The sequence below is a fragment of the Raphanus sativus genome, chromosome 7 (assembly GCF_000801105.2).
Source record: "Raphanus sativus cultivar WK10039 chromosome 7, ASM80110v3, whole genome shotgun sequence".
NCBI classification, from domain to species: domain Eukaryota; kingdom Viridiplantae; phylum Streptophyta; class Magnoliopsida; order Brassicales; family Brassicaceae; genus Raphanus; species Raphanus sativus.
The window spans coordinates 3,082,545-3,106,186 of record NC_079517.1 but is presented as its reverse complement, the minus strand read 5'-3'; the positions used below and the strand labels follow the sequence as shown (position 1 = coordinate 3,106,186).

Below are 23,642 nucleotides of genomic sequence, written 5' to 3'. Positions count from 1 at the left end.
AGATTAACTTTGCCTGTGTATTATAATTCCTCGTACGTTCTCCTCCTTCAGCTTCAGCTAGGGTTGAGATTCCGATCTCTCAATGTCGATCAACGTCGGCGAAACCTCCGTCCCGGACCTCCCACTCTTCTTCACCATGTTCCTAATCATCTACCTCATCGCTTACCTCATCGTCTTCCGCAACTGGAAACCACAAATCCGTCCCGAAGCTTCGAGCTGTCTGATTTCAATCTTCCACGGTACTCCCGCCGTCTTCCTAGCCTCACGCGCCGTCTTCTCCTCATCATCAGGCTTCTCCTTCTCCTCCGCCAACACCGCCGCTCAGAACACCGTCCTCGATTTCAGCGTCGCCTACTTCCTCACCGATCTCCTCCACTACGTCGTCTTCTACCCCGGCGACGTCCTCTTCATCGGCCACCACCTGGCCACTCTCTTCGTCTTCCTCACCTGCCGCTTCCTCGTCTCCCACGGCGCCTGCGCCATCCTAGGCCTCCTGATCCTCGCCGAAGTCACCAGCGCGTGTCAGAACGCGTGGACCCTCGCCGGAGCGAGGAAGAGCGATCCGGAGTCTAGGCTGGCCGTTAAAGTGTACGACTTCTTGTCCCCTCCGTTTTACGCCTTCTACAGTGTCGTTAGAGGAGTGTTGGGACCTTTGTTCTTTGGGAAGATGGTTGCTTCTTACGCCAGAGGCGAAGCTGACGGCGTGATACCTAACTGGCTGTGGGTTTCTTGGGCTGTTGTTGTCGGAACTGCTATTACTGTTAGTATACTTTGGATTTGGAATCTGTGGATAGAATTGTTTAGAGAAAGGAAGGCTAAATTAGGACAAGAGGACAAGAAGAAGGTTAGATAGTTTTGTCTACGATCAATTGTTTTTGGCTTACTTTCGTGTACTATAATAATAATAATTGATTTGCTTTTGGATGAGAAGCATGTGTGCAAATGCGCTTTTAAATTCATGTGTGTTGCATTCTCTGTATGGTTCAGAAGTTTGTGACACACTGATATTGCTGATGATTTGTAACTGTGCAAGACGCAGAGGGTAGGAGGGTATTAGAATCGGGTTGTTTTATAAGTGTGTCATCTTGGTGAGTTATAATATGAACTAGTACTTTCTGTTTACAACGTCAGATAACCCCTGATTGAATACACTTGGCCTCTATTTGTTCTGTCTAACAAATAATATAGAAGCTTGTGTGTTCTTCCATGATGGCCTTCTCCTCGACAGCCAGGTAAGATTGACAGTCGTGAGAGGCCTAGCATTTCAGGTTCGTTTGCACCCATAATACTAGTTAGTGTGAGTTTAGCTGTGACAATCCTCATTGGTTGGGGAATGGTAACTCAAGGTTTAGTTTTCTGATTCTTTAGAATCAGGGCTCTCGGCCAAGGGGATCTTTTTCTTTCTTTGGTCAAGATGATGCAAGGGATTCTAAACTTTGAATTTATACTGGAGCTAGCTAGAGGTAACAAGTCATGACTGCAACTTTTTATGTTGGAAGATGATTTAGATGAGATACTGATAAAGTCTTGTTCGACCTACCAACAAAAGAACAAACAAACCACCCTTAGAATTCTTGTAGTGTATCATTACAGACTCAATCATGTCAATTCCTTGACCGAGCCTATTATTGTAAATTAGTGTCAGTTTAATAAATCTAAATACGATCTCTCTGGAGTCTCGATTTTATAATTTTATAGTTCACCAATATCGACCAATTTTTTCTCATTTGTATTTTATAAATGTTTCAAGGATTTGTATTTTCTCTCTCAAATTTTTGGCAACATTCTCATATTTATACGAACACTGAATAAACTATCATCCCCCTTTAATACCTTAAGCTATAGGATGGTCAAACAATTATGTGATGACTTCTTTGTTACAGTTCAAAGTTAATCTAATAAAGATTCCAACATTTTTTTCGGCAATAAAGATTCCAACTACAAAAGTTAAATAAAAGTTTTCTCTTATAGTATAACCAAGATTTTCAAAATTAAAACATATTATATGTAAGGCTGTCTTTATTAGAAACATAATGAAGTGTCAATCTCTATGATATAGTTATACGCACACAAAGAAAAAAGTTTTTTTTTTCCGGTTTGTACTTCTATAGAACGTACGTATCTCAAAAGCGTGACACAACTCTGCCGATAATACGGTAATCGCGGTACAGGTGATTATTGTCTCCTCTTATTACCAAATAGCCAATGACACTTTGTTAAGAGCAGCTGCAATGGGATAACATAGAGCAGTCCTTAAGATTAATCCTTAAGTCTAAGGGATTAAAAAAATAATAAAACACCCACTGTAGCTAAGAAAGAGTCCTTAACTAAGAGGATTAAGGATTGAGTCCTTAATGTGCTGGCACCAATTATCTCTTCTCTTCACTTCACCATGGCTGCTTCAGCTTCTTCTCTAGCTCTCTCTCTACCTTCACCCCCAAGTCCCTTCCTTTCTCCATCTCCAGACCCGCCTCCGCTTCCCTCTCCTTCAAACTCCACTTCGAGTCCTCCGCTTCCCTCTCCGTCTCCATCTCCGCCGTCGCGTTGAGACGATTCGATTATCTCCGTCACACGCTGTCGATTTCTTCCCGCCGGTAAGTGTTGCTTTCTTTTGTCCTTGGAATTAGTCAAATGAGAGGACTTGAGTTTCAATTAGAGATTTTGATTTCATTGTTTCTCAGATTAATTAATTAATCAGGGTTCGTTTCTGATTCTGTGTGGTTTTCATGTTACTTTTCAGCCACTGAATGGGTGAAAGGCAAAGCTATGGAGGAAGTCCTGACCATCAAGAACACGTGAGTACTGTTTTGTTCTGTCTCTTACATTTATATGTTTTGAAGGCATTAACATAATATGTTTCGAGTTGTTGTTACAATTACGCGAACTTGTGGTGGTTGATGTCTACTTTGATTTGCTCTTTCATTGTTGAGATACCAGTTAACTGTATTTCACTACTGTTATTTTCTTTTGAGGAACTCTTTCAAGTGGATTTTGTCTATTGGTATGATATTGGTTACTTTGTTAGTATGGAACATATGGTTTTTCAGCATATGAGTTTCTCAATATAAATGTGTGCTTTTCTTATCTGTGAAGTGAAATTGCGAAGCATCTTTCTCTCCCACAAGTGAAGCTCCACTGCAGTATGTTGGCGGAGGACGCCATCAAGGCAGCTGTGAAGGATTACAAGGAGAAGCGTGTGAAGACAAACGGTGCTTGAGAAACCCACACAGGCTTTGATTCCTTCTGTTAATTGTTTATACCATTATGTGTGTATGATGGTGGAAACAGGGAAGGTGTAAAAGAGGACCTATGTGGTATGTTCTCTTAAGGTTCAAGTCTAAAAAGTACTTTTGAATAAACTATGTTTGACAAAAACATGTGAAAAGAAGAATCGTTTGCTTCTTTTTTTTGCCCTTCAGTTTTTGATGTTTTGTAATGATTTTCCCTTTCTTTATATCATGGAGTATTGATAGATTACATAAACTTCTACTAAAATTTAGTTAAAAAAAAAATTCTAAGGACTCTAAATGGATCACACCATTGGACACACAATTATCATAAGAATCCTTAACTATTCAAAAAATAAAAAATAAAAAAAATATATAATTTTCTATTTCTAAGGACTCCAATGGTGGGTAACACCATTGGAGGTGCTCTAATGTCTCTTCCTTTCTCTCTATCTACTTCTTCTTCCTCGTCATCATTTGATTATAGAAAGGCTTGATCAATTTTGACTCTTTGCACCCTAAAGTTTCGATCCCAGTCTCCTTAATTGTTCTTAGAATCTCTCCAAACTCTGTCAAAATTTCAAATTAGGTGAAGCTCCATTGATGTGATCTCTCTCTCTCTCTCTCTCTCTCTCTCTCTCTCTCTCTCTCTCTCTCTCTCTCTCTCTCTCTCTCTCTCTCTCTCTCTCTCTCAAACTCTAAAGAGGGAAATGCCAAGCGTAGCTGTGAAACTCTACAGCGTCCTCTTCAAGCTTCTTTTAAAACACCGTCTCCACAACCTCATCTCAGCTTCACCTGACGACGGCTCACCGGTAGATCCCTTCGGCGTCTCCACCCGACCCGATGAATCCGTTGCCCCCGCGAACCCTTCCTTCACCGACGGCGTCGCGACCAAAGACATCCACATCGATCCGACGACGTCACTCGCCGTACGCATCTTCCTCCCGGAATCTGCTCTCTCCCCCTCCTCCGAGCTGCTAAGCCACCGCCGCAGCAACCCCAGATCCGATCGGAGGCACAGCCACCACGTCGTCGTCATCCCTCTCAACCGGACCTCTCCGGAGAAGAGGAGCGAGTCTCGTCGTAAAAGCTACGGATGCGGCGACGACTCTTACGGAGGATACGCGCCGTCTCAGAGGAGGAGCTCTCGGAAGCTTCCGGTGATGCTGCAGTTTCACGGCGGAGGTTGGGTCGCCGGAGGTTGTGACTCGGCGGCTAACGACTTCTTTTGCCGGAGGATAGCTAAAGTGTGCGATGTGATCGTCTTGGCTGTCGGATACAGGCTTGCTCCTGAGAATCGGTACCCTGCTGCGTTTGAGGATGGTGTCAAGGTTCTGAATTGGCTTGCGAAGCAAGCTAACCTAGCTGACTGTTGCAAGTCTCTAGGTGATCGACGCGTCAATGGTGTTGAGCTGAAGAAACTGAACGTTCAAGGTCACGTTGTTGATGCTTTTGGTGCTTCTATGGTTGAGCCTTGGCTCGCAGCTCACGCCGATCCTTCTAGGTTTTGTATTTTTGTAGTGTCTTTAGAACCAAATCATATGTTTTATAATATAATTGAGTTGAAATAGTTAGATAAGCTTATCTTCTATTGCTTGTAACAGCTCTTAACTTGTTGCTTATATGACTTTGTCACAGATGTGTTCTACTGGGGGTGAGCTGTGGTGGGAACATAGCAGACTACGTAGCTCGTAAAGCGGTGGAAGCTGGGAAACTTCTAGAACCTGTTAAAGTCGTTGCACAGGTTCTAATGTACCCTTTCTTCATCGGAAACAACCCGACACAGTCCGAGATAAAGCTAGCAAACTCCTACTTCTACGATAAGTCTGTCTCTGCTCTCGCGTGGAAACTCTTCTTACCGGAGAAAGAGTTCGACTTTGACCACCCGGCAGCGAACCCACTCGCAGTTAACCGGAGCGGACCGCCTCTGAAGCTAATGCCACCAACGCTAACGGTGGTGGCGGAACATGACTGGATGAGAGATCGAGCCATTGCTTACGCTGAGGAGCTTAGGAAAGTAAACGTAGATTCTCCGGTTTTGGAATATAAAGACGCGGTTCATGAGTTTGCAACGCTTGATATGCTTCTCAAGACTCCTCAGGCACAGGCCTGCGCCGAAGATATTGCTATTTGGGTCAAGAAATACATTTCACTACGCGGCCATGAGTTCTCTTACTAAGATTTTTAACCTTGTTATTATTTTTGTTTCTCATTATCTTTCCTTTTTTGTATGTAGCAAAGATTTTGTGATTAGGATTAGAGACGATTCCAGATTTTTGGAGTCTTCTTTTTTTGGTTTAATGATTGTATTCATATGTACGTATTCTGAATAAACCATCTTGGTGGCGATCGGTTTGTTCTTGGACTGACAGCAACATCTTAGAGCTTATCATCTTCGACATTATCTGCTGGAACGGTATTAGTTTCGGAGGCTCATGATTCGAACCCAAATCTCAGGGATTACACAAACCACATTTTAAACAGAGAAACTGGACAAAGTAAAGAGTATTACAGAACAACACCAAGGACATGAAGATCAGATGAGTAGGTTACTTGGAAACTTTCTTCTTGCCAGCAATTGCGATCTTCTTGCCCTTAAGAGTCCTGCAGTTGTTCTTGGTTCTCTGTCCACGACATGGCAGGCCTTGGATGTGCCTTACCCCACGGTAACACTGGATCTCCTTCAATCTCTTTATAGCAAGCGCATTGAATCTCCTCTGCACAAAGACAAAGCAATCCAACAGTTCAGTTCTAACCAATCTCAAGAAATGATAAAGAGACATGACATTCTGTACTGTTACTATGAAAAAGTACCAGATCACCCTCGATCATATACTTGGAGACTTCATCACGAAGCACGATGAGCTCTTCCTCAGCCATGTCTTTGGTGATTTTGTTCTCCATCTGAAGATCAACGAGAATCTGGCGAGCCCTAGTCCGACCAATGCCGTGAATGTACTGAAGAGAGTATTCAATCCTCTTGTTACTCGGAATCTCCACACCACCAACACGAGCACATCTGATGCTTAGACTCTGCTTCTTCATTTTCAACAACAAAAAAGGAACCAAAAAGTTGAGAACTTTGATTACAAACAATCATACATACGCACGAGAGAGAGAAAGAGAGAGAGAGAGAGAGAGAGAGAGTCTTTGATACATTGGGAGCGTTTGAAGGTGGGAGAGAAATAGTGTTGCGAGTGAGAGGATTCGATTTCGTCCAGTTGCATATGAGTGACAGCGAGTGCGCTACGGGCATCGCAACCATCTGCGCCATTTTTTTTTTCTTCTGTATCCTTTGCGACGAAGAAGAAGAAGAAGATGAGCCGAGCGGATAAGGCGAGCGTCGTCTCTGTTGGGCTCTGTCAAAAAGTAATTTATAAAAATGGATATTTCTTTTATTGGGCTTTTTGAAGGCTCGTTACTGTAACGTAAGGCCCATGGTTTCACACCCATTTTCTGCGTTTTCATTATTTGTTTAATTTTCTGATTCTCTGTATGAACGTGGGGTCGGTCCATGTACAAGATCATGTATAGCAATGAGCTTGTAACGAGCCACTGGTAGTACAAGAAAAAAAAATGAGAAATCGTACAGCGTACTGTAAGAAATTTTCAGGTTAGAGGAATGGGAGAAGTAAGGAACTGTATCTCAAATGAGTCTCATAGGAGTTAATTAGCAAGTATTATATTAATCGGATAAATATAGATTTAGACATGGACTCAGACTCACCGAATTCTAAAAGTGTAGTATAATGCTAATCACACCATGTGGCATGTATCAAGATAACATGTTAGATAAATCAATTATAAAGATTCGAACTAAAATAGAATTTTACTAATTATTATAAATAAAAACACGACATTTTCTAGAATAGACGAATAAGTTTCCCTAAAATCATTCGATGAGTGACACATGAGCTTTTTATAGTTTTTTATCAGTCTGTCTTCTCAACTAATATATAAATTAACCACGGTGCAAAAGAGTCAGATTGTATAATTTGTATGAAAATATGGTTAGTGGAGAGATGCAATGTCAATGGAGAAGAGCATGTCTTCTAATTATTGAAGTTGGCGTTGATAAAACGAAAAAGAAATTAAAACAAACTATTGAGATGGTCTTTAACTTCGTTGTCATTAATTATGCTATAATGTATATTTTCAGCTGTCTGGCTTTTACACATTTTGCAAATCTAATTCAATGGAGCTGTACTTTGTACTTTTTGTTGCTATGTAGTACAACATTCTGGTCATCCGTTTATTTTATTTTATTGTCAATCTGGTCATCCGTTTATATTTTATTTTATATATATACACATATGTTTGAGTTTTTCTTTCTCTTAATAAAGTTTCTATAATATACGAGCCGGCTGCATCTGTATATGTTAAGGTGTTTTTGGGGTAAAATATATGATAAGGTGTTATTTCTTGATGCTTAGAGGTCCATGAATGTAAATAAGAAGCTTATCGTTGTTCACTGTAGTAGCTAAATAGGATATACTCATTTCTTACAAAACCATTGTCTGAATGCACTTATCACAAAATAACGTCTGAATGCACCCTTTGTTTTGTTCACTGATGCCCATTACTGTAACTTGGGGCATGAGACTGCCATTACATTATTTTGTTTAGGCCAACTCATCTTATCTATCTTTGCGTTTAAATTTTATTTATTACTTCCATATACTATTAAATGAGAATATATGGCAGCTATATATATACACAATTTGTTAATAATATTTTTTTAGCTCTAACATAACACATTGCTTAAATGAGTTATAATGCCTCGGTCAGAAGATTTGTGTCAAAGTAGGAAAATATGATACAAAACCATAAATTGTGAAATGATTTTAAATATATTTTATTAATGTACCAATAATTAGTCTTAAAGATACAAGAAACGAGGAAGACATGGAAGAAAACAAAGTTAAAGAAAAAAAAACTCCGAGAGAAAACAATAAAATGATGAATAGAAGCACATCTTAGAAGACGAAAGACAAGACACCGACCAATGCGGTGGCGATGAGCTGAGGATAGGCGGAGAAAGTAGCAGCACTTGGTGCTGGAGCATGAGCCTTGGGATCATGGGACGATGGAGACTTAGCCGGACCATGGTTAACTCCGTTGTGCGACTCAGCAGTCATGACCAATACGGCCAAGACAATGCAGACGAAGGCAAAGCGGATCAAAGAAGTTCTTGCTGCCATTTTGATTCCTCTCCTTCTTATTCAGTTTCTTTCTTTTGGGTTTCTCTGTGTGATCTATCAATAAACGGGTTCTTGAATATATAGAGAGATCGGGTTGTTTATAAAATGTTAGTAAATTTAAAAAGTCTACGCATAAGAATGTGCCTTGGTGTAGAAACAATCATTAAGTCGTTATCACTACATGTTCCGCTTAGACATTAATTTTTTTAACATAGAAAAAAGAGACAGAGATGTGAACATGGTGATGTGTTTGAATTTGTTAGTGAACACCCATTTGTGATTTTAAATGTACCGGAACAGCTAATTACTTCGTCGTCACACGACCACGAGGAACGTGTCTTGATCAAACCAAACTGTTCCGGTTTGATTACGGATCGATCCGGTCTGTTTTTGGCTCTTGATTTGGTATAAATTATAGTTTTAGTACTGATTCTGGTTTAGTTTCGTCACTTCAAGTTTTTGATTTTATCACAAAAACCAAGTTAATACATGATTAAGTTAGACATAATGAGCTAGTAATGTAAGATTAGATTATAATGGGCCTATATTTGATAAGTCGTTTGACTTTCGTCCCTGGTATAATATTACTTCATGGCCCTTCCCGATCTTTTTGCCAAAGGTCCCTCATGTATTTAATACCCTACATTAGTCTAAAGTTTAGTTCAGTTTAGAATCAGCGAACCAAACAAAGTCGAATATTTGTTAGCTGCAAGTTTATTTTCGTCAAGATTATGATAAACGACGCAAAAGATTTATAATTATAATGTTTAGTTGTTTTGTTGACAAAGGTCGTATAGAAGCACATACAAACACAAATAGTAATGTAAGATCTACGAAATAGAAACCTCACTATATCTACGTCGATGATCAATACAATTTTATTTTGACGTCATATACTCGTATATATAATTACCCCCGATGACCTAGTTTTATTTAGTAGTTTAATGCAAATTGAATGTTCACATGAGTATTCAACGAACAAAAACTATTACAATTTGGATACATGAGATGGCTTTTTCTTGTATATCATATTTTGGTTGGCACCTAAAGATTATAATAGACGATGACATATAGCCTAATAATTTTTCAGATTGATCTATTCTTATTTAGAAAGTTTGCTACATGTTTGATCCGTATTGAGTATATGCATGTTTTTAAGTACCTTGAGAATATTCCTTCGTGCATTAGTATCTTAATGCAAATTGTTCCTCTTAATTACTTTGTTATTAGGATAAGATCCGCGCCTTGCGCGGGATGAAGTTATTATTTTACTATATTTTGAAAAATTAAATTATAATTCGGTTTCATTTGGATTAGGGATGTTCAATCTGAATATCAGGTTTCAGTTCGGTTCGGTTTTGTCGGTATTTCGGTTATTAAAATATAACTACTATTTTAAATCCATATTTACTTTGGTTCGATTTGGTTTATATACTGTCGGTTTTCAGTTTATTCAATTTTATATCAAAAAACATAATTATTTAGTTTGAGATCATATTATATATTATACGAATTTTAGAGTCATGTTGTTAAAAAGTCATTTGTTATAAAATATTATATATTTAAATAGAAAAAATAAAAAGGCTTCTATCATCTAATAAAATAATCAAATCTAGAATTAATGTCAAACTCTAAATTTTGAAAAAAACAAAACAGAAGTATGGAAGAAAAGTTTTTATATTTTTCCATATTTGGTGTTCATCAAATTAATATTTCTATTGAACGCAACTCTATTTGTTTAAAGATAAAAAAAGTTGTTGAGAATTTCAATTAATTGTTGTCCATCAAATTTATAATCTTAACTTCAATTTAGTTACTGTTAAAATAAGCAAAAAGATCAAAAAAGACTAAGAAAATAAAAAATCTCAATTGCAGTAAATTATTACTTAATTATAGTTCAAGTGATTCAAGTGATTTACAAATTATAATTATAGTTCAATTCATGTAACAAATAGGAATTTCATGTGCTGTTATAAATATACATGTATTTACATGTTTCAGTTTAATCGGTTATAAATCAAACTATATCCAAATCCTACGGTTTTTATAAAATCACATACATTCAGTTTGTATTGTTTATACCAAATTAAAACTATATTATCGACTGTTTAATATCTTTTAATAATATAAAATTCTTTTTAAGAAAGAACTAAGATACAAAAATTGTTATCAAATATTTATTATTCATAATAATTAATTTTCATATATACGTTAATCATATTAGGTAATTTCGTAGTTTTTATTTAAAGAAAGTGCGAGATTGTTCTTTTGTATATTATTTATCAATTTGATAGTTAGTTTAATAAAAAGTGTAATATAAGTTAAGATGGACCAACCTATTTTTCTAAGAATAGTATATTTTATAAATAGTATATTTCAGATGGTTATTTATTAAATGAGATTTCATAATCATACGGTTCTATGATCATTCATATCGTTTTGTAACAAATTATTTAAATCATTGATAACAAAATCTTCAATATGAAAAATTTAATAAGTTTATAATTTATAAATGTTCTTGAAAATTCATTAAATTTTTTGAAATTAAAATATTTATGTAATCTTATATGGTATATAGTTTAATCTATATATATTTTTGTTTTATTATTAAATGATACTTTTTACTCATATGCTTTTAAAATAATGTTTATCTTTTTATAATAAAAATGTTAAACCATTGATCATTATTTTTTAACATAATAATTTTAACAGTTTTAGTAATTTATTGTCATTTTTAAAAATTCAAAATATAACATATACGAAAAAATCTAAATTTTAAATTTTTAACTAATTTTATTGTTTAATTTATTTTAATAATATAAAATTAAACAAAAAATTATGGAGGAGATTTAGATTGTTATCAAATCTTTATTATTAGAATCATTAATTGTCATATATATATTAGTTATATTTGGAAATTCCGTAACTTTTATTTAAGGAAAGAAAATAAAATATTAATTATACACTTTAATTAAATTTATAATTAGTTTAATGAAAACTATAATATATAAGAGATATCATATAATTAGTACTAAATATTCCTAGTGAGATATAAAAGTCGAATTGGACCAACATGTTTTTCAATTTCATTGTAAGACTGACACGTAGAATTAATTAACTATCTAATTGATTGCCACGTAGGAAAGGATTATTTTTAATTAATACAAACTTAAAGTTACAACTTTTTAAATATTTCTCTTTTAATATATAGGGGATTGTGCAACTTATTTTAGTATGATAAAATATATACCAGTACTTCTTCTATATAGAAGGTGAAATAAGAATGATACTTAATTAAAATAGCGATTTCCTAGCAAAGACAATTACCGATTTCAAACTAATTTATGGGTGATATAGTGCTTGAGATTTACCTTAAAGTTGCGCGGTTAAATGTTTCAGTATTTCGACACATTTTTCTTTTTTCTAAAAGAGACATTTATATCTTTTTTTTTGACAGCAAAGAGACATTTATATCTAAGTTGCAGTGAAAACGAGTACTATGCTATAGGTTAGGAAAGTAGTGGAGAATTATATGGCTAGAGATTTAAGTTACTTTTAAGCAAAACTTATAAATAAAAGAGAGAAATAAGAATAAATAATTCTATAAGAATAAAATAAGAAGAATTGGTTGAAGGTTATAAAATGCACCCATTAAACCTGAAGAGTTGGTTTATCCACGACAACTAATTTCTTTTACCTTGTTTTCTTCCCGACCTCTAACTTTAATTAATCCAAAGCCTTTTTATTTTATTCTTGTGTCGAATTAAGATTACGTTTTCAATCAAATATTTTGAATAGTAATAATATCTGATTTTCTGTCTCTTATAATATGGATTTCGATCCAATTTTTTTATAAAGTTAAAAACAATTATCTATAGCAGTATTGCAATCTAAAAATGCAGGATCACTTTTACATTTATAGTTTATTAACTGCTTTAAACTTCTAATAAACAGTGTATTTATCTTATAATATGTATGTAATGTAAATGATTAACTTTACTAACTACTAGTTTCTTAAGTAGTATTTTCGGTAAGAGTTTATTAAATTTATTGTTTTGTACATATAAAATAAATTTAAATCGATCTATTAAATGCTAAACGACTTTAGTCATATACATTAAATTTTTAAATAATTTTAATTTTTGCCATCACATTTAGTCACAAATGAGTTATACGATTATTTAATTTAAAATAATTAAATTAATATCACAGATTATGGCAAGTGAGTATAAAATTGACTTTCTTTATTAAGCAAGTTGCCTAATCATTGAAAAGCAAAATAACATACGATGACGTAAAAAGTGGGGGAAAATGGCTTATTCCTCTACGAACTAGTTGTTCCCGGTTTTTTCACACACGAACTTTTAAGACATGCTAAAAACCACACGAACAACGGAAATATTGCTTATTCCCTTATGAACTAATTATTTCCAGTTTTTTCACACACAAATCTTTAAACTTTGCCGAAAACCACATGAACTACGATATTTTTTGAATTACATACACAAACTATCAATTTTAAGCTAATTCCCTAAAATCGTAAATTGTGTTATTCAAACATTAACTTAGTTTATGACAGGTGTATAACCGGTTTAATTTGGGTTGATAAAAAAGGATAATACATCATTTTGTTTTTTTTTTTTTTTTGTCAACTACTCTTCTTCTTCAAAAATTGTTTTACTCTTCATCATTAATTGGGAATAAAATTTATTATTTTGTAGAAGATTAAATGTTTTACATGATGCATAAAGAAAGAAGAGCAGCAACTACTAGTTTACCAATCCGATGTGTTACTGCTCTTCTTTCTTTATCCATCATGTAAAACGTTTAATCTTCTACAAAATAATAAATTTTATTCCCAATTGATGATGAAGAGTAAAATGATTTTTGAAGAAGAAGAGCAGTTGACAAAAAGAAAAAAGTACAAAATGATGTATTATCCTTTTTTATCAACCCAAATTAAACCAGCTATACATCTGTCATAAACTAAGTTAATGTTTGAATTACACAATTTACGATTTTAGAGAAATTAGCTTAAAATTGATAGTTTGTGTATGTAATTTAAAAATAGCGTAGTTCATGTGGTTTTTGGCAAGTTTAAAAATTTGTGTGTGAAAAAACTGGAAATAATTAGTTTATAAGGAAATAAGCAATATTTCCGTTGTTCGTGTGGTTTTTAACATGGTTTAAAAGTTCGTATGTGAAAAAATCGGGAACAATTAATTCATAGGAGAATAAGCCATTTTCCTTAAAAAGTGGAGTCCTCAAAGGTTTTTTTTTTTTTTTTGAACAACGGAATCCTCAAAGGTTCATAACAAATTTATACCAGTTATTATATAAATAGAATAATGCAAAAATAAAAGATGCTTTGATGACAGAATTAGCACAACGCTTTGAAGAAGGGGACCGATGGATCCCAAACAAATTTCACATCGTTTATCTATTAACCAGTTGTTTTAACAAAATAGTAGTAGTTAGTTCATTCCTTTAGTTGCCATGAAAAGTAATCGTATACTATTTATAATCATAAACTCAACAATAAGAACTTCACAATAAAGCAAACATATATATAATACTTAAGATAATGGAAACTTGATTAGAAATGTTTATGTTTTTATTACTCAGGAAATCTCAATAGACTTTCCAAATATTTCCTATGTTTCATAATAAATGTTATTTGTTTCTTATTTTATTTTATTTCAAAATAAATGTTATTCTACAATCCTAATGTAATTTTATAAATTAAATCTAATTTTAACCCTTTTCAATAACCAATATTTTTATTTAATTAATCATACATTAAATAGAAATATAGTATTAGTCAATTATATAAATTTATATTCTCAATGAAAAATGTCAAAATAACATTTATTTTGAAGTGGTATTATTCTTTTTCTTTTCAATTAGTAAAAATTATTGTTTTGTTTATACATTTAAGCATTGCTTTAGCTCAAACTTTGATAATTAATGAATCACAAGCTAAAAAGAAGTTTGTCGACTAGCACATATTATTCTAAACCAACCTCACTAACTCTTTGTTTAATAATCGTCTCGGCAATCATTATTTACTGCCTCTCTTATTAGTGTTATATGCTTTAAACTTGGATTTATTTGTCTTTTAGCCTGTACGTGACCTGTCAAAAGAGAGAATATTTGCCCTTCCCAACTCACCTCTGATTATTTATAGGTAATGCCCATTACTTGATTCAAAGCTCTCTTCTTTATACTTTTGGCTAACTCATCAAGCTCTCTCTTTGCTTTAAACTAGTATCATATCTGTTATATGTATGCTGTACTTTGATTAATGTCACCCAGTAGAGTTTGCTTCTGAATAAATGGGGAGAAAACCTTGCTGTGAAAAAATTGGATTGAAAAGAGGTCCATGGACTATAGAAGAAGATCATAGACTCATGAACTTCATTCTTAACAATGGCATCCATTGCTGGAGAGTCGTCCCAAAACTTGCAGGTTACACTTATTTCTTTATCCAAAACATATATATAATTATGATTTTATTATCATATAGCATTTTATGTTCTCTTTGGGGGTTTAATTAGTCTTTCCATGTGCATGAAGGTTTGTTGAGATGTGGGAAGAGCTGTAGACTGAGATGGATTAATTATTTGAGACCTGATCTCAAGAGAGGTGGTTTCACTGATGCTGAAGAAGATAGGATTATGGAACTTCACTCTCAACTTGGCAATAGGTACCGCAAGAGAATTTATTTTTTTGGGCTAAAATATCAAAACGTTATCTAAAAACTAAAACTAAGTTCGCCGTATATAGTTGTGCATGGGAGTGTCTTATTTTGAGCGAAGCCAGAATCGGTTGTGGGAAAATGAATAATATATATGTGGATTTATACATATAGTATAAGTATGTCCATCTATCCTTCACGTCGTAAACGATTTTCTTTTTAGTTGTTGAGACTTGTAATACAAAGTTTTATTGATAGAATGACGTTATATGCTGTATAAATGCTATAGTTATGCTTCTTACATGTTTTATGAATGTTTGGACGTTGCAGGTGGTCTAAAATTGCCTCACATTTCCCTGGTCGAACGGATAACGAGATAAAAAACCACTGGAATACGAAGATCAAAAAGAAGATGAAACATCTTGGTTTAGATCAGGCTACGCATGAACCAATGAATAGTATCATCGATCAAACCGAATCTAAGCAGATAACAAATCCAAACATGTTTTCTACCAGCACAGTAAGAGAAGAAACCAAGGATGAACCGAAAGATGATATTATAGCAGAAACATCAAAAACATTAATAGTTACCAATAATGGTAAAGAACTTCAGGCCGAAAACTGCAAAACCTTATGTGCAGAAGAAGTAGACATCGGATCTCTATTCGCAATGCAAGACAACGAGATATCTATCTCGTCTTCTTCGTTCTCTTCTTTATATAGCAACATTTCAAGAAGTGAATCTTCATCATATCTTGCAGGAGATTCAGTCTCTTTAGAGCAATGGGACTTGGATATGACGGACCCTTTGGTGCCATGGGACCTCTTCGGCAATCTTGATGATACGCTTTTCCTTTATGATAAAATGTGATATAAACATTGTAGCATATCTAAGCTTTCACAAAAAAAAAAACATTGTAACATATCTATAAAATAACTATCGTAAGCAATTAGTAGCTTCATTTCATGTATGTAAGATGTGGAGTATGCATGGTGTGAGATAATGTACTAGTACAATCTTCTCATATAACATGTATCATGTATGCATATATCACTACTAGAAAAACTGTGTTTAGCTACAAATTAGCCACAAAAAATAATTTGTTGCTGTTTTTTCGCCACAAATTGCTACAAAATAGCCACACTTTTAAAAAAGTTATAATTCGTAGCTAATCAGTGGATTTTTGTGGCAAAATAGCTACTAAATATAATTTGTGGATATTTGAAGAAAATGAGCTACAAATAGCTACAAAGTAAATTGTAGAAATCCTAACCCACCATTAGCCACAACACAATCGTGGAAATATATAGTCACAACATATTTTGTGGCTATTCGAAGAAAAAGTAACCCCTAAATATACCCTAAATTATAAGTTTAAAAATTTTCAATTATAAATTTAAATCTTAAATCTAAAACTTTTTAAAATAAATGATAATTAATATATCAAAATAAAATTCAACACTTATAGTTAACAAATTTTTAATAAATAAATTTATATCACACTTTGATTTGAACCCCAAACATATCTCAAACAATAACTATATTATCAAACATAAACCTTTATTTTAAAATAAAATTTAAATCTTAAATCTCACCCAAAAAAACAGAAATACGGTTTTTCTTGAATGAGTTATCAAAACATATATTGATAGATTATATATGTTTGTACAAAATAGATCAATGTTTCTTAGATAACATATAACAAAGTAGTGTTTGTGATATAGCTAAAACTATGATCTAACTCTCATTAAAAAGTTTATAAGTTTATAAAAAAGTTTAAATCATAACTCTAAATTTTGACCTCAAACTCTTTCATAAATCTCAAACTCTAAACTACACAAGTTTATGGCTTAAACTTTAAACTACATTAAATAAAAACATACAGATGTTATAATTAACTTCCAAATCCAAAATTTTGAAACTGTAAACCTTAGCCCTAAACCCTGACTATAACATAAATCCAACTATTAAACTTTTAAATCATAAAACTAAAATATAGTGTTAAGTAGTAAAGTAAAGAGTATTGTATCATATAATAGAATTCAAAGTAGTTATACATATATAATTAAATGTGCATAAAGTAAAGTACCAAAACTATTAGTTTTTTTATTGGCTAATATCATATTGCAAGGATTGGCAATCTCCACCATTGATTATAGCGTTTGATTATATTAGTTTAATAATGGTCCAAATCTGCGCCCTTTCTCCTAATTGGCTAATACATGACTCCCAAGATTGCCATCTCAGCCATTAATTTCATTTTAATCTAAGGGTAAAAACTTTTTTGGTTTTCTCTACTCTCTCCGACATTTTCTTTCTTCTTTCTCCTCATTCATCTCTTCTGCAAACAGAAGATATCTCTCATTCAATTCACAATTGTTTCTTTCTCTTCCTTTCTCAAACACAAATGCACGAGTAAAGATTGATTAATTTATACAAACAATTGTATTTAACTCCAGCAATCCAACGTATTCTGAAGCTGTTCAACAATCTAAGTACAGATTGATTGGAGAATCCAGTCAAACATACGTCTCAAGAACTGGATTCTGGCGGAGAAGAGATGCCATATGCGGCGGAGGAATTGAGATCCAGGCGAGTCATCAATGGACTTGGCGCTGTTGCCTGAAGGTAAGACCAAGCGGCTTGCTTGACCTCTGTCTTTGTTTACTTTTTTCTTTGTCTTTATCTAAGGTCAAATACGGCTGCTGTAGTTTAATTTTTTTTCTCAGGTTGAAGAACCAAAGAACGGGAAGCAGAAGGTGGAACAGGAAGAAGAAGAAAAGACGGCGTGACATAGTGTGATGGTGTACTAGCGCGACGCCGCGCTTGGTAAAACGGAGCAACACGACGGCTCTTCAGCTCCAGCCATACACTTCCTCGTGGCGGCGCAAGAGGCTATCCAAGACATAGGTTTATGTTATTTTGTAAACCAGTTTGTAAACCAATTTAAATTTGTAAACCATAAATACTATTGTTAATAAAATAAAATCATTTGTTTTGTCTAGATATATTGGTGATATATATTACAAAATTGTATTATAAAAAATAGTTTAAAATGTATTATATCATAAATTAATATTCAGATATTTATTAAAAATTATTTTATAAAGAATTGCATAGCTACAACTTATTATGGTTAATATAGCCACAAATATTTTTCTCACTATTCTTGGCAATTAGCCACAAATAAAGTTGTGACTTATTGTGACTAATACAGCTGCAAATACATTCTGTTGCTATTTGTAGAAACTAGCTACGAGAATATGTTGTAGCTAAGTCGTAGAAGAGCCACTACAAATAGCCACAAGTGAACGATAGCCACAAGCTTATACTCAACGAAATTTTTTTGTGGCAATTTGTAGCTATCTGTTAAATAGCCACAAATTTTTAACAATAGCCACAAATAATATCGTAGCTATATTGCAATTTTCTTGTAGTGTATATTACGATATTTTTTGTCATAGTAATTAGTAGCTAAAGTATCATTTTTAGTTTTATAGGTAAAACCATAAAAGTAAAATCACCATAGATCATCGCAGTTCAAATAGTTCTGTTCGTAGTTTTATATGAATTTCTATACAAATTCTTGCAACGCTCCAATAAAACAGGCAACTATATATATATATATAGCAAACCCAATCCCACCTCCCACATGTGCGACACAAAAGTTTTGTTTACATTAGTTTTTTTTCTGAACACATTAGTTTATATATGTATAAATGTGTTCTTTATAGTTTGGTGAATTAGGTCAATGCGGCCTTTCATATATTAAAAGAAACATTTACGGAGTAGAAAGTAGAAACATATAATAAACAAAACTTGTGAAAATGACGCACCGTTTTAAAAGAAAGAAGGAAAAATATTTATGCCTGTTTGAGAATTAAAAATGAGTTCCACAATGAATTACACCTACATACTTTTGCAAAAAAATAAATTAAAAACAATGGTACCTACTTCATTCAAAACAGGCAAATCATTTATTTTTATTCTGTACATATGAATTAAGTAATCAAATATACTAAAACTTCGATAACTATTAGTATTATTTTTCTTAAGAAGATTTGATTTGATCTGATCAAAATAATTAAGTTTAAAAAATACTATTTGTTTACACTTAGATCATGGTGATCGTAGCTGTTTGAATAAAAGACAATGACGATGATGTGCTTCCGTAAAGTGTTTGGATTTTTTCAATGATTGAATTAATTACTATAGTTCTGTTGTTGTTTTCCTTAAAGAAAATGAGTGCGATTAATTTAATTGAACTCCGTGTGTAAACAAATAAATATTTTTTTTTTGTAACAATAATAAAACATGTAAATTTTTGGAATCTATTTATATATTTCGATTTCCTGTAACTTCGGCTTATAACTAGGAACAAATCTCCGCCATGGAACTGTTTATTGGAAGCCCAACCCAACCACTGAAACGATAAAATTAACACGAGTTGCTTACGAGATATAGATGAAGAGAGAAAGAGATAACTGTTACTGTGTTAGTGGACGGTTAAGAGCTTTTGATACTCTGTTTCTGTCAATGCAACAAGCGGGAACAAGGCTAATCAAACACTTTGGCTCATCTAGAAAATGGTTGGGGTGTCACATTTAAGTTAGTTTTTGTTTTGTTTTAATGCTATAAGAAATTTTAAGTATTATTTGTTTATTGTAATGGTAATAATGAAAACATTTGTATGGAATGAAGAACAAATCTGTGTGTTTTCTTATAATGTCAAACAATCTCCACTAGGCCTGTTAATGAAAAAAGGACTGACAAAAACAAAAAAAATTATAAAAGTAAGCAACTAGCAAATATATGAGCTTTAAATTTTTTGAACAAGTAAACGAAATTATCATAGAAGCAGCAAACATAAACAAGCTAATATTAACCTAAATTTAACATTGACACTAAGCTACAAGAGATAACGTGAAGCTTAAGAAACAGAACCAAGCGGCCATTGCAGCTGGAAGAGCTGAGGATGTGGTAGTACGGTCGTGAGTCATGACCTCGACGATCATTTTCTGACCTTTTTCACAGTGACCAGACGTTCCACTTATGAAATAGTAAAGAACTGAGTGATCAAACATGAACCGGGTCTTGCCAGTATTCGAGTAGAATCTTGGGTGAGACGAATTGCATTGCATATAACCCTCCTTTGTCACTTGCATCACCGAATCTTTTTTGTACTTGAATCCTTTTTAACCCCATAAAAACCAAACAAGGAAAAAATCAAATTTGATATGAAAAGATGGAAACTTTTTAAGGGTTTAGGATATGCTTACGAATGGTGTCTCCAACTTGGAACCGTTGACTGGAAGCCCAATCGTTAAGACTTGTTGAAGCATTTGCAGGAGGAATATCCCAATGAAGTTTGTATTCATTTAAAGAGGCAGAACCTGAAACCATTAAGACAATTACTAGCCAAAGAAACATCTTTCTTGTCTATTTTTTTAACTTTCTTATCCCGAGAGTAAACAACAATGGAGTGAATATGGTTCTAGGGTTAATACTTTAGGGTTTTTATAAGACATAGAGTCGGGTTGGTTACGAGAAATGAAATAGTGGGGAGGTAGTGTGGGAGATAAATGTTAGTGGTTGGTTAAGTGCTTTTGATTAAAATTAAAACAAGCGGGAACAAACACTCTATATCGATTAGAGTGTTTACGTGAATATTTGGAATAACAGGTATATCTAGATTGATTTTGGCCCCGTCCGGTCCGGTACAAGTCATTAGCTCGATCTCTGGCTTTCACAGCTTAATAAGATCACGGATGTATCTGAACTTTATGGTTCATTCCATAAGGTGAATCTCTAAATTTATCCACCAATAGGATTTAGTTATTTGAGATTTGATATTTTTAAAAAAAGAAACCAAATAATAAAAATTTAATAAAATAAAATTATGTTTTTAAATAAATAAAAAATAGTAGCAGTTATAAAAAAATAGTTTTTTAATAATGATAAATCCATCGGCAAATACTAAACAATAAACCCTAATTTTTAAATACTAAACCCTTGAGGAAAACATGAATCCTTAGGTAAATCCTATACCCTAAACCGTTAAATCCTTAGGCAAATCCTACTCTAAATCATATATCCTAAATCCTTAATCATAAACTATAATATTAAACCTTTCATTCTAAACGTGAAACCCTAATTTTTAAATTTAACGGTTTAGGGTATATGATTTGTCTAAAACATAATTTTATTTTATTAAATTCTTATTAACCGTCCATGTTTATGGGCTCGGAGATCGAAACCTGATTTTGAACACGTAAACTTAGGCCTCGATTGGTACAGCAGATGAAGAAGCAGTAGCAGTATGCTGTAGAAGCAGTATGTTGCAGAAGCTGTATGCTCTAATTAAATGATTGGTAGAGCAGTAGAAGTATACAATTTTATTTTTTATAAAAGTTAGTATATAATATATTTATTTAAAATAATATATATTAATTATAAATATATATATATATATATATATTTGTTAATTAATTAATATATATAAATAATATATTTGTTATTAAAAATAATGAATCTTAATTAATAACATAAATTAAATTAAAATTTAAATGTGAAATATTATTATTTTAAAAATAAATGTAATTTTTAAAAATATAAATTTATTTTGGTTATAAAATAATTTTGAATATTATTAAATAAAATAAATAAAATATAAATTTATTTTTGGATATATATTAATATATAAAAGAGATATAATTAATTTATTTTATTTACTAATTTCAAAAATTATGTTTATATGGAAAATTTTGTTTAAAAAATAAAATTTATAATTAAAATATCTATTTAAAAAAATATTTTCGCATTTAAAATATAATATAATTTATATAATTATATTATATTTTAAATGTGAAATACTATTTAAAAAAATATTATATTGTAAATTTACTTTAGAAATGAAACTTCATTTTCTGGATATAAAAATTATTTTATAATATTATTAGATCAAATAAATGAACTAATTATATTTATTTCATAAATATATAAATTGTAAATACAAATGCTATTCGAAAAACTTCATATGAGAACATTTGCTAGAGATCATTTAGAGAGCATTAGCATTTAGTAAATGTTTTTCAAAATGCTTTTGTAACAAATGTTGATTGGATAATGTAAAGCATAATGCTAATGCTAATGATCTACCAATCAAAACCTTAACCGTCCATGTTTATGGGCTCCGTGTATGCTGGCCCAATATAAAAGACGCGTAGAATTACAACTTTGTAATTCCCATCGGAGTTAGGAAGCCCTACGTATATAAATCGTAAGATTACAGATACCTTAAGTAGTAAGTAGTATTATCATATTAATTTGTTCAACGACAATAAACAAAACCCTTAGAAACCAGTTAACAACATCGATAATGCGAGCTGAAACGATGATAATTGAAGGCGTGAATAGTAGGAGAACGCGGTCTATATATTACGGAATAGCTGTATCATCTCTTGGTTGTATAGCGGCAACGTTAGTACAAGTCCGGTCCCCGCCTCGTTCGGAACAGATGACTCGTTGGGAAGACAAGATTACGGTTGTAGACACGTTTCTTTTGGCAGGATCATTCTTGTTTTACGCTATTCTGGTCATAAGGTCGCTTTGCGTTCCGATTCCGATGATTACTTACAGGAAGGGTAAGCCCACTCGGTGGTCTTACGTCACCGTTTATTTTATGGTCTCTACGTTCCTACTCTCGAACGAAATACATTCCATAATATTTTGTATTTGCATGATTGGGGTGTTTGCGGGAGGCATGGCTGTAAAGCAACTCAATTGGCCGGTTCGAGATGTTTATATCCAACATGTTATCTTCGCTAATCTATTGTTTTGCGGTAGTTGCTATCTGGGTTTCCAGCCACATGATGGGTCGGCTTTTTACGTCCTAGTTGGCATGGCAACTCTCAGTATCGTTGTTAATTACATACTGGATAAGGTCCTCCTACCCTCCACTGACGTTGTTCACTCTCCTTCTCGCTTTCGTGATCTGGATGTTTAGGGTTTGATTTTCCCAAGTTAATTTGTTTTCCTTTTTTTCCTGTGGATTGGTTTTTTACTCTTTTATTTTGTTCCTTTTTCAATATAAAATATGAAGAAAATCTAGTTTCTACATTTTTTTTATTGTTAAAAGAAATATAGTCTCTACAATCGGATCTCTAGTGTATGCAGGACTAAGGGATAGTTTCCTACCGAAGAAGGCAATTGTACATATAACACTCTTGTAAAGGAAGTCTGCAAATGAGCCAAGGATATGTTTTGTGGTCTGTGTTTAAGAGATATATAAGGATGGGAATCCCCGAGGGGAAGAGTTTTTATGCTTTCATTTTGACATTTGCGATGTTCTGTTATTGAAAGCAAATAACTCGGAAGAAATTGATTATTAAATTTTTGCACCTCCTCGCTCTCTCTCTCTGTTTTGATATATGCTCTTGTTTTACATATCAAATATCATGAACCGTATCAATAAATTATAAAACTGAACCAGAACGCTTTTCTTTCTGGAAACGTAA

The 23,642-nt window shown here is 33.1% G+C and overlaps 5 protein-coding genes and 1 long non-coding RNA gene across 7 annotated transcripts; 4 read left to right on the top strand and 2 right to left on the bottom strand.

The window, feature by feature from the left end:
- The first annotated feature begins 29 nt into the window (after nt 1-29).
- Nucleotides 30-3,454, top strand: LOC108817931 (TLC domain-containing protein At5g14285). Its single transcript, XM_056990238.1, has 3 exons — nt 30-2,594; nt 2,741-2,795; nt 3,094-3,454. The coding sequence occupies exon 1, from the start codon at nt 83-85 to the stop codon at nt 851-853; it is 771 nt and encodes a 256-aa protein (XP_056846218.1). The 5' UTR covers nt 30-82; the 3' UTR covers nt 854-2,594; nt 2,741-2,795; nt 3,094-3,454.
- Nucleotides 3,455-3,645: 191 nt separating this feature from the next.
- Nucleotides 3,646-5,576, top strand: LOC108818160 (probable carboxylesterase 16). Its single transcript, XM_018591052.2, has 2 exons — nt 3,646-4,731; nt 4,866-5,576. Exons 1-2 carry the CDS (start codon nt 3,938-3,940, stop codon nt 5,404-5,406), a joined length of 1,335 nt encoding a protein of 444 aa, XP_018446554.1. The 5' UTR covers nt 3,646-3,937; the 3' UTR covers nt 5,407-5,576.
- A 30-nt stretch (nt 5,577-5,606) lies between these two features.
- Nucleotides 5,607-6,580, bottom strand: LOC108818161 (30S ribosomal protein S13, chloroplastic). 2 transcript variants are annotated; one of them, XM_056990240.1, is made up of 3 exons: nt 6,385-6,580; nt 6,042-6,260; nt 5,607-5,944 (listed from the first exon to the last, which is right to left on the bottom strand). In XM_056990240.1, exons 1-3 carry the CDS (start codon nt 6,499-6,501, stop codon nt 5,777-5,779), a joined length of 504 nt encoding a protein of 167 aa, XP_056846220.1. In that variant the 5' UTR covers nt 6,502-6,580; the 3' UTR covers nt 5,607-5,776. The 2 variants fall into 2 exon arrangements, with proteins under 2 accessions (XP_056846220.1, XP_056846219.1); XM_056990239.1 differs by having other exon boundaries at nt 6,042-6,266; nt 6,385-6,577.
- An 8,183-nt stretch (nt 6,581-14,763) lies between these two features.
- On the top strand, nt 14,764-16,012 carry LOC108816813 (transcription factor MYB20). Its single transcript, XM_018589378.2, has 3 exons — nt 14,764-14,896; nt 15,005-15,134; nt 15,456-16,012. The coding sequence occupies exons 1-3, from the start codon at nt 14,764-14,766 to the stop codon at nt 15,994-15,996; spliced, it is 804 nt and encodes a 267-aa protein (XP_018444880.1). The 3' UTR covers nt 15,997-16,012.
- A 927-nt stretch (nt 16,013-16,939) lies between these two features.
- On the top strand, nt 16,940-18,134 carry LOC130498136 (uncharacterized). Its single transcript, XR_008937062.1, has 2 exons — nt 16,940-17,754; nt 17,856-18,134. It is a non-coding gene; the product is annotated as an uncharacterized LOC130498136 (long non-coding RNA).
- Nucleotides 18,135-20,030: 1,896 nt separating this feature from the next.
- Nucleotides 20,031-20,556, bottom strand: LOC108816755 (early nodulin-like protein 21). Its single transcript, XM_018589323.2, has 2 exons — nt 20,406-20,556; nt 20,031-20,317 (listed from the first exon to the last, which is right to left on the bottom strand). The coding sequence occupies exons 1-2, from the start codon at nt 20,554-20,556 to the stop codon at nt 20,031-20,033; spliced, it is 438 nt and encodes a 145-aa protein (XP_018444825.1).
- Between the last annotated feature and the right edge of the window lie 3,086 nt (nt 20,557-23,642).

Bases quoted from the DNA above. Each gene is read 5' to 3' on its own strand.
- LOC108817931 (XM_056990238.1), top strand. From the start codon at position 83: ATGTCGATCAACGTCGGCGAAACCTCCGTCCCGGACCTCCCACTCTTC.
- LOC108818160 (XM_018591052.2), top strand. From the start codon at position 3,938: ATGCCAAGCGTAGCTGTGAAACTCTACAGCGTCCTCTTCAAGCTTCTT. The intron at 4,732-4,865 runs GTTTTGTATTTT...ACTTTGTCACAG, and splicing joins GCTCACGCCGATCCTTCTAG to ATGTGTTCTACTGGGGGTGA.
- LOC108818161 (XM_056990239.1), bottom strand. From the start codon at position 6,501: ATGGCGCAGATGGTTGCGATGCCCGTAGCGCACTCGCTGTCACTCATA. The intron at 6,267-6,384 runs GTATCAAAGACT...TTGAAAATGAAG, and splicing joins CACCTTCAAACGCTCCCAAT to AAGCAGAGTCTAAGCATCAG. The intron at 5,945-6,041 runs GTACTTTTTCAT...GTCTTTGTGCAG, and splicing joins ATATGATCGAGGGTGATCTG to AGGAGATTCAATGCGCTTGC.
- LOC108816813 (XM_018589378.2), top strand. From the start codon at position 14,764: ATGGGGAGAAAACCTTGCTGTGAAAAAATTGGATTGAAAAGAGGTCCA. The intron at 14,897-15,004 runs GTTACACTTATT...ATGTGCATGAAG, and splicing joins AGTCGTCCCAAAACTTGCAG to GTTTGTTGAGATGTGGGAAG. The intron at 15,135-15,455 runs GTACCGCAAGAG...TGGACGTTGCAG, and splicing joins CACTCTCAACTTGGCAATAG to GTGGTCTAAAATTGCCTCAC.
- LOC108816755 (XM_018589323.2), bottom strand. From the start codon at position 20,556: ATGTTTCTTTGGCTAGTAATTGTCTTAATGGTTTCAGGTTCTGCCTCT. The intron at 20,318-20,405 runs GTAAGCATATCC...GGGGTTAAAAAG, and splicing joins CCAAGTTGGAGACACCATTC to GATTCAAGTACAAAAAAGAT.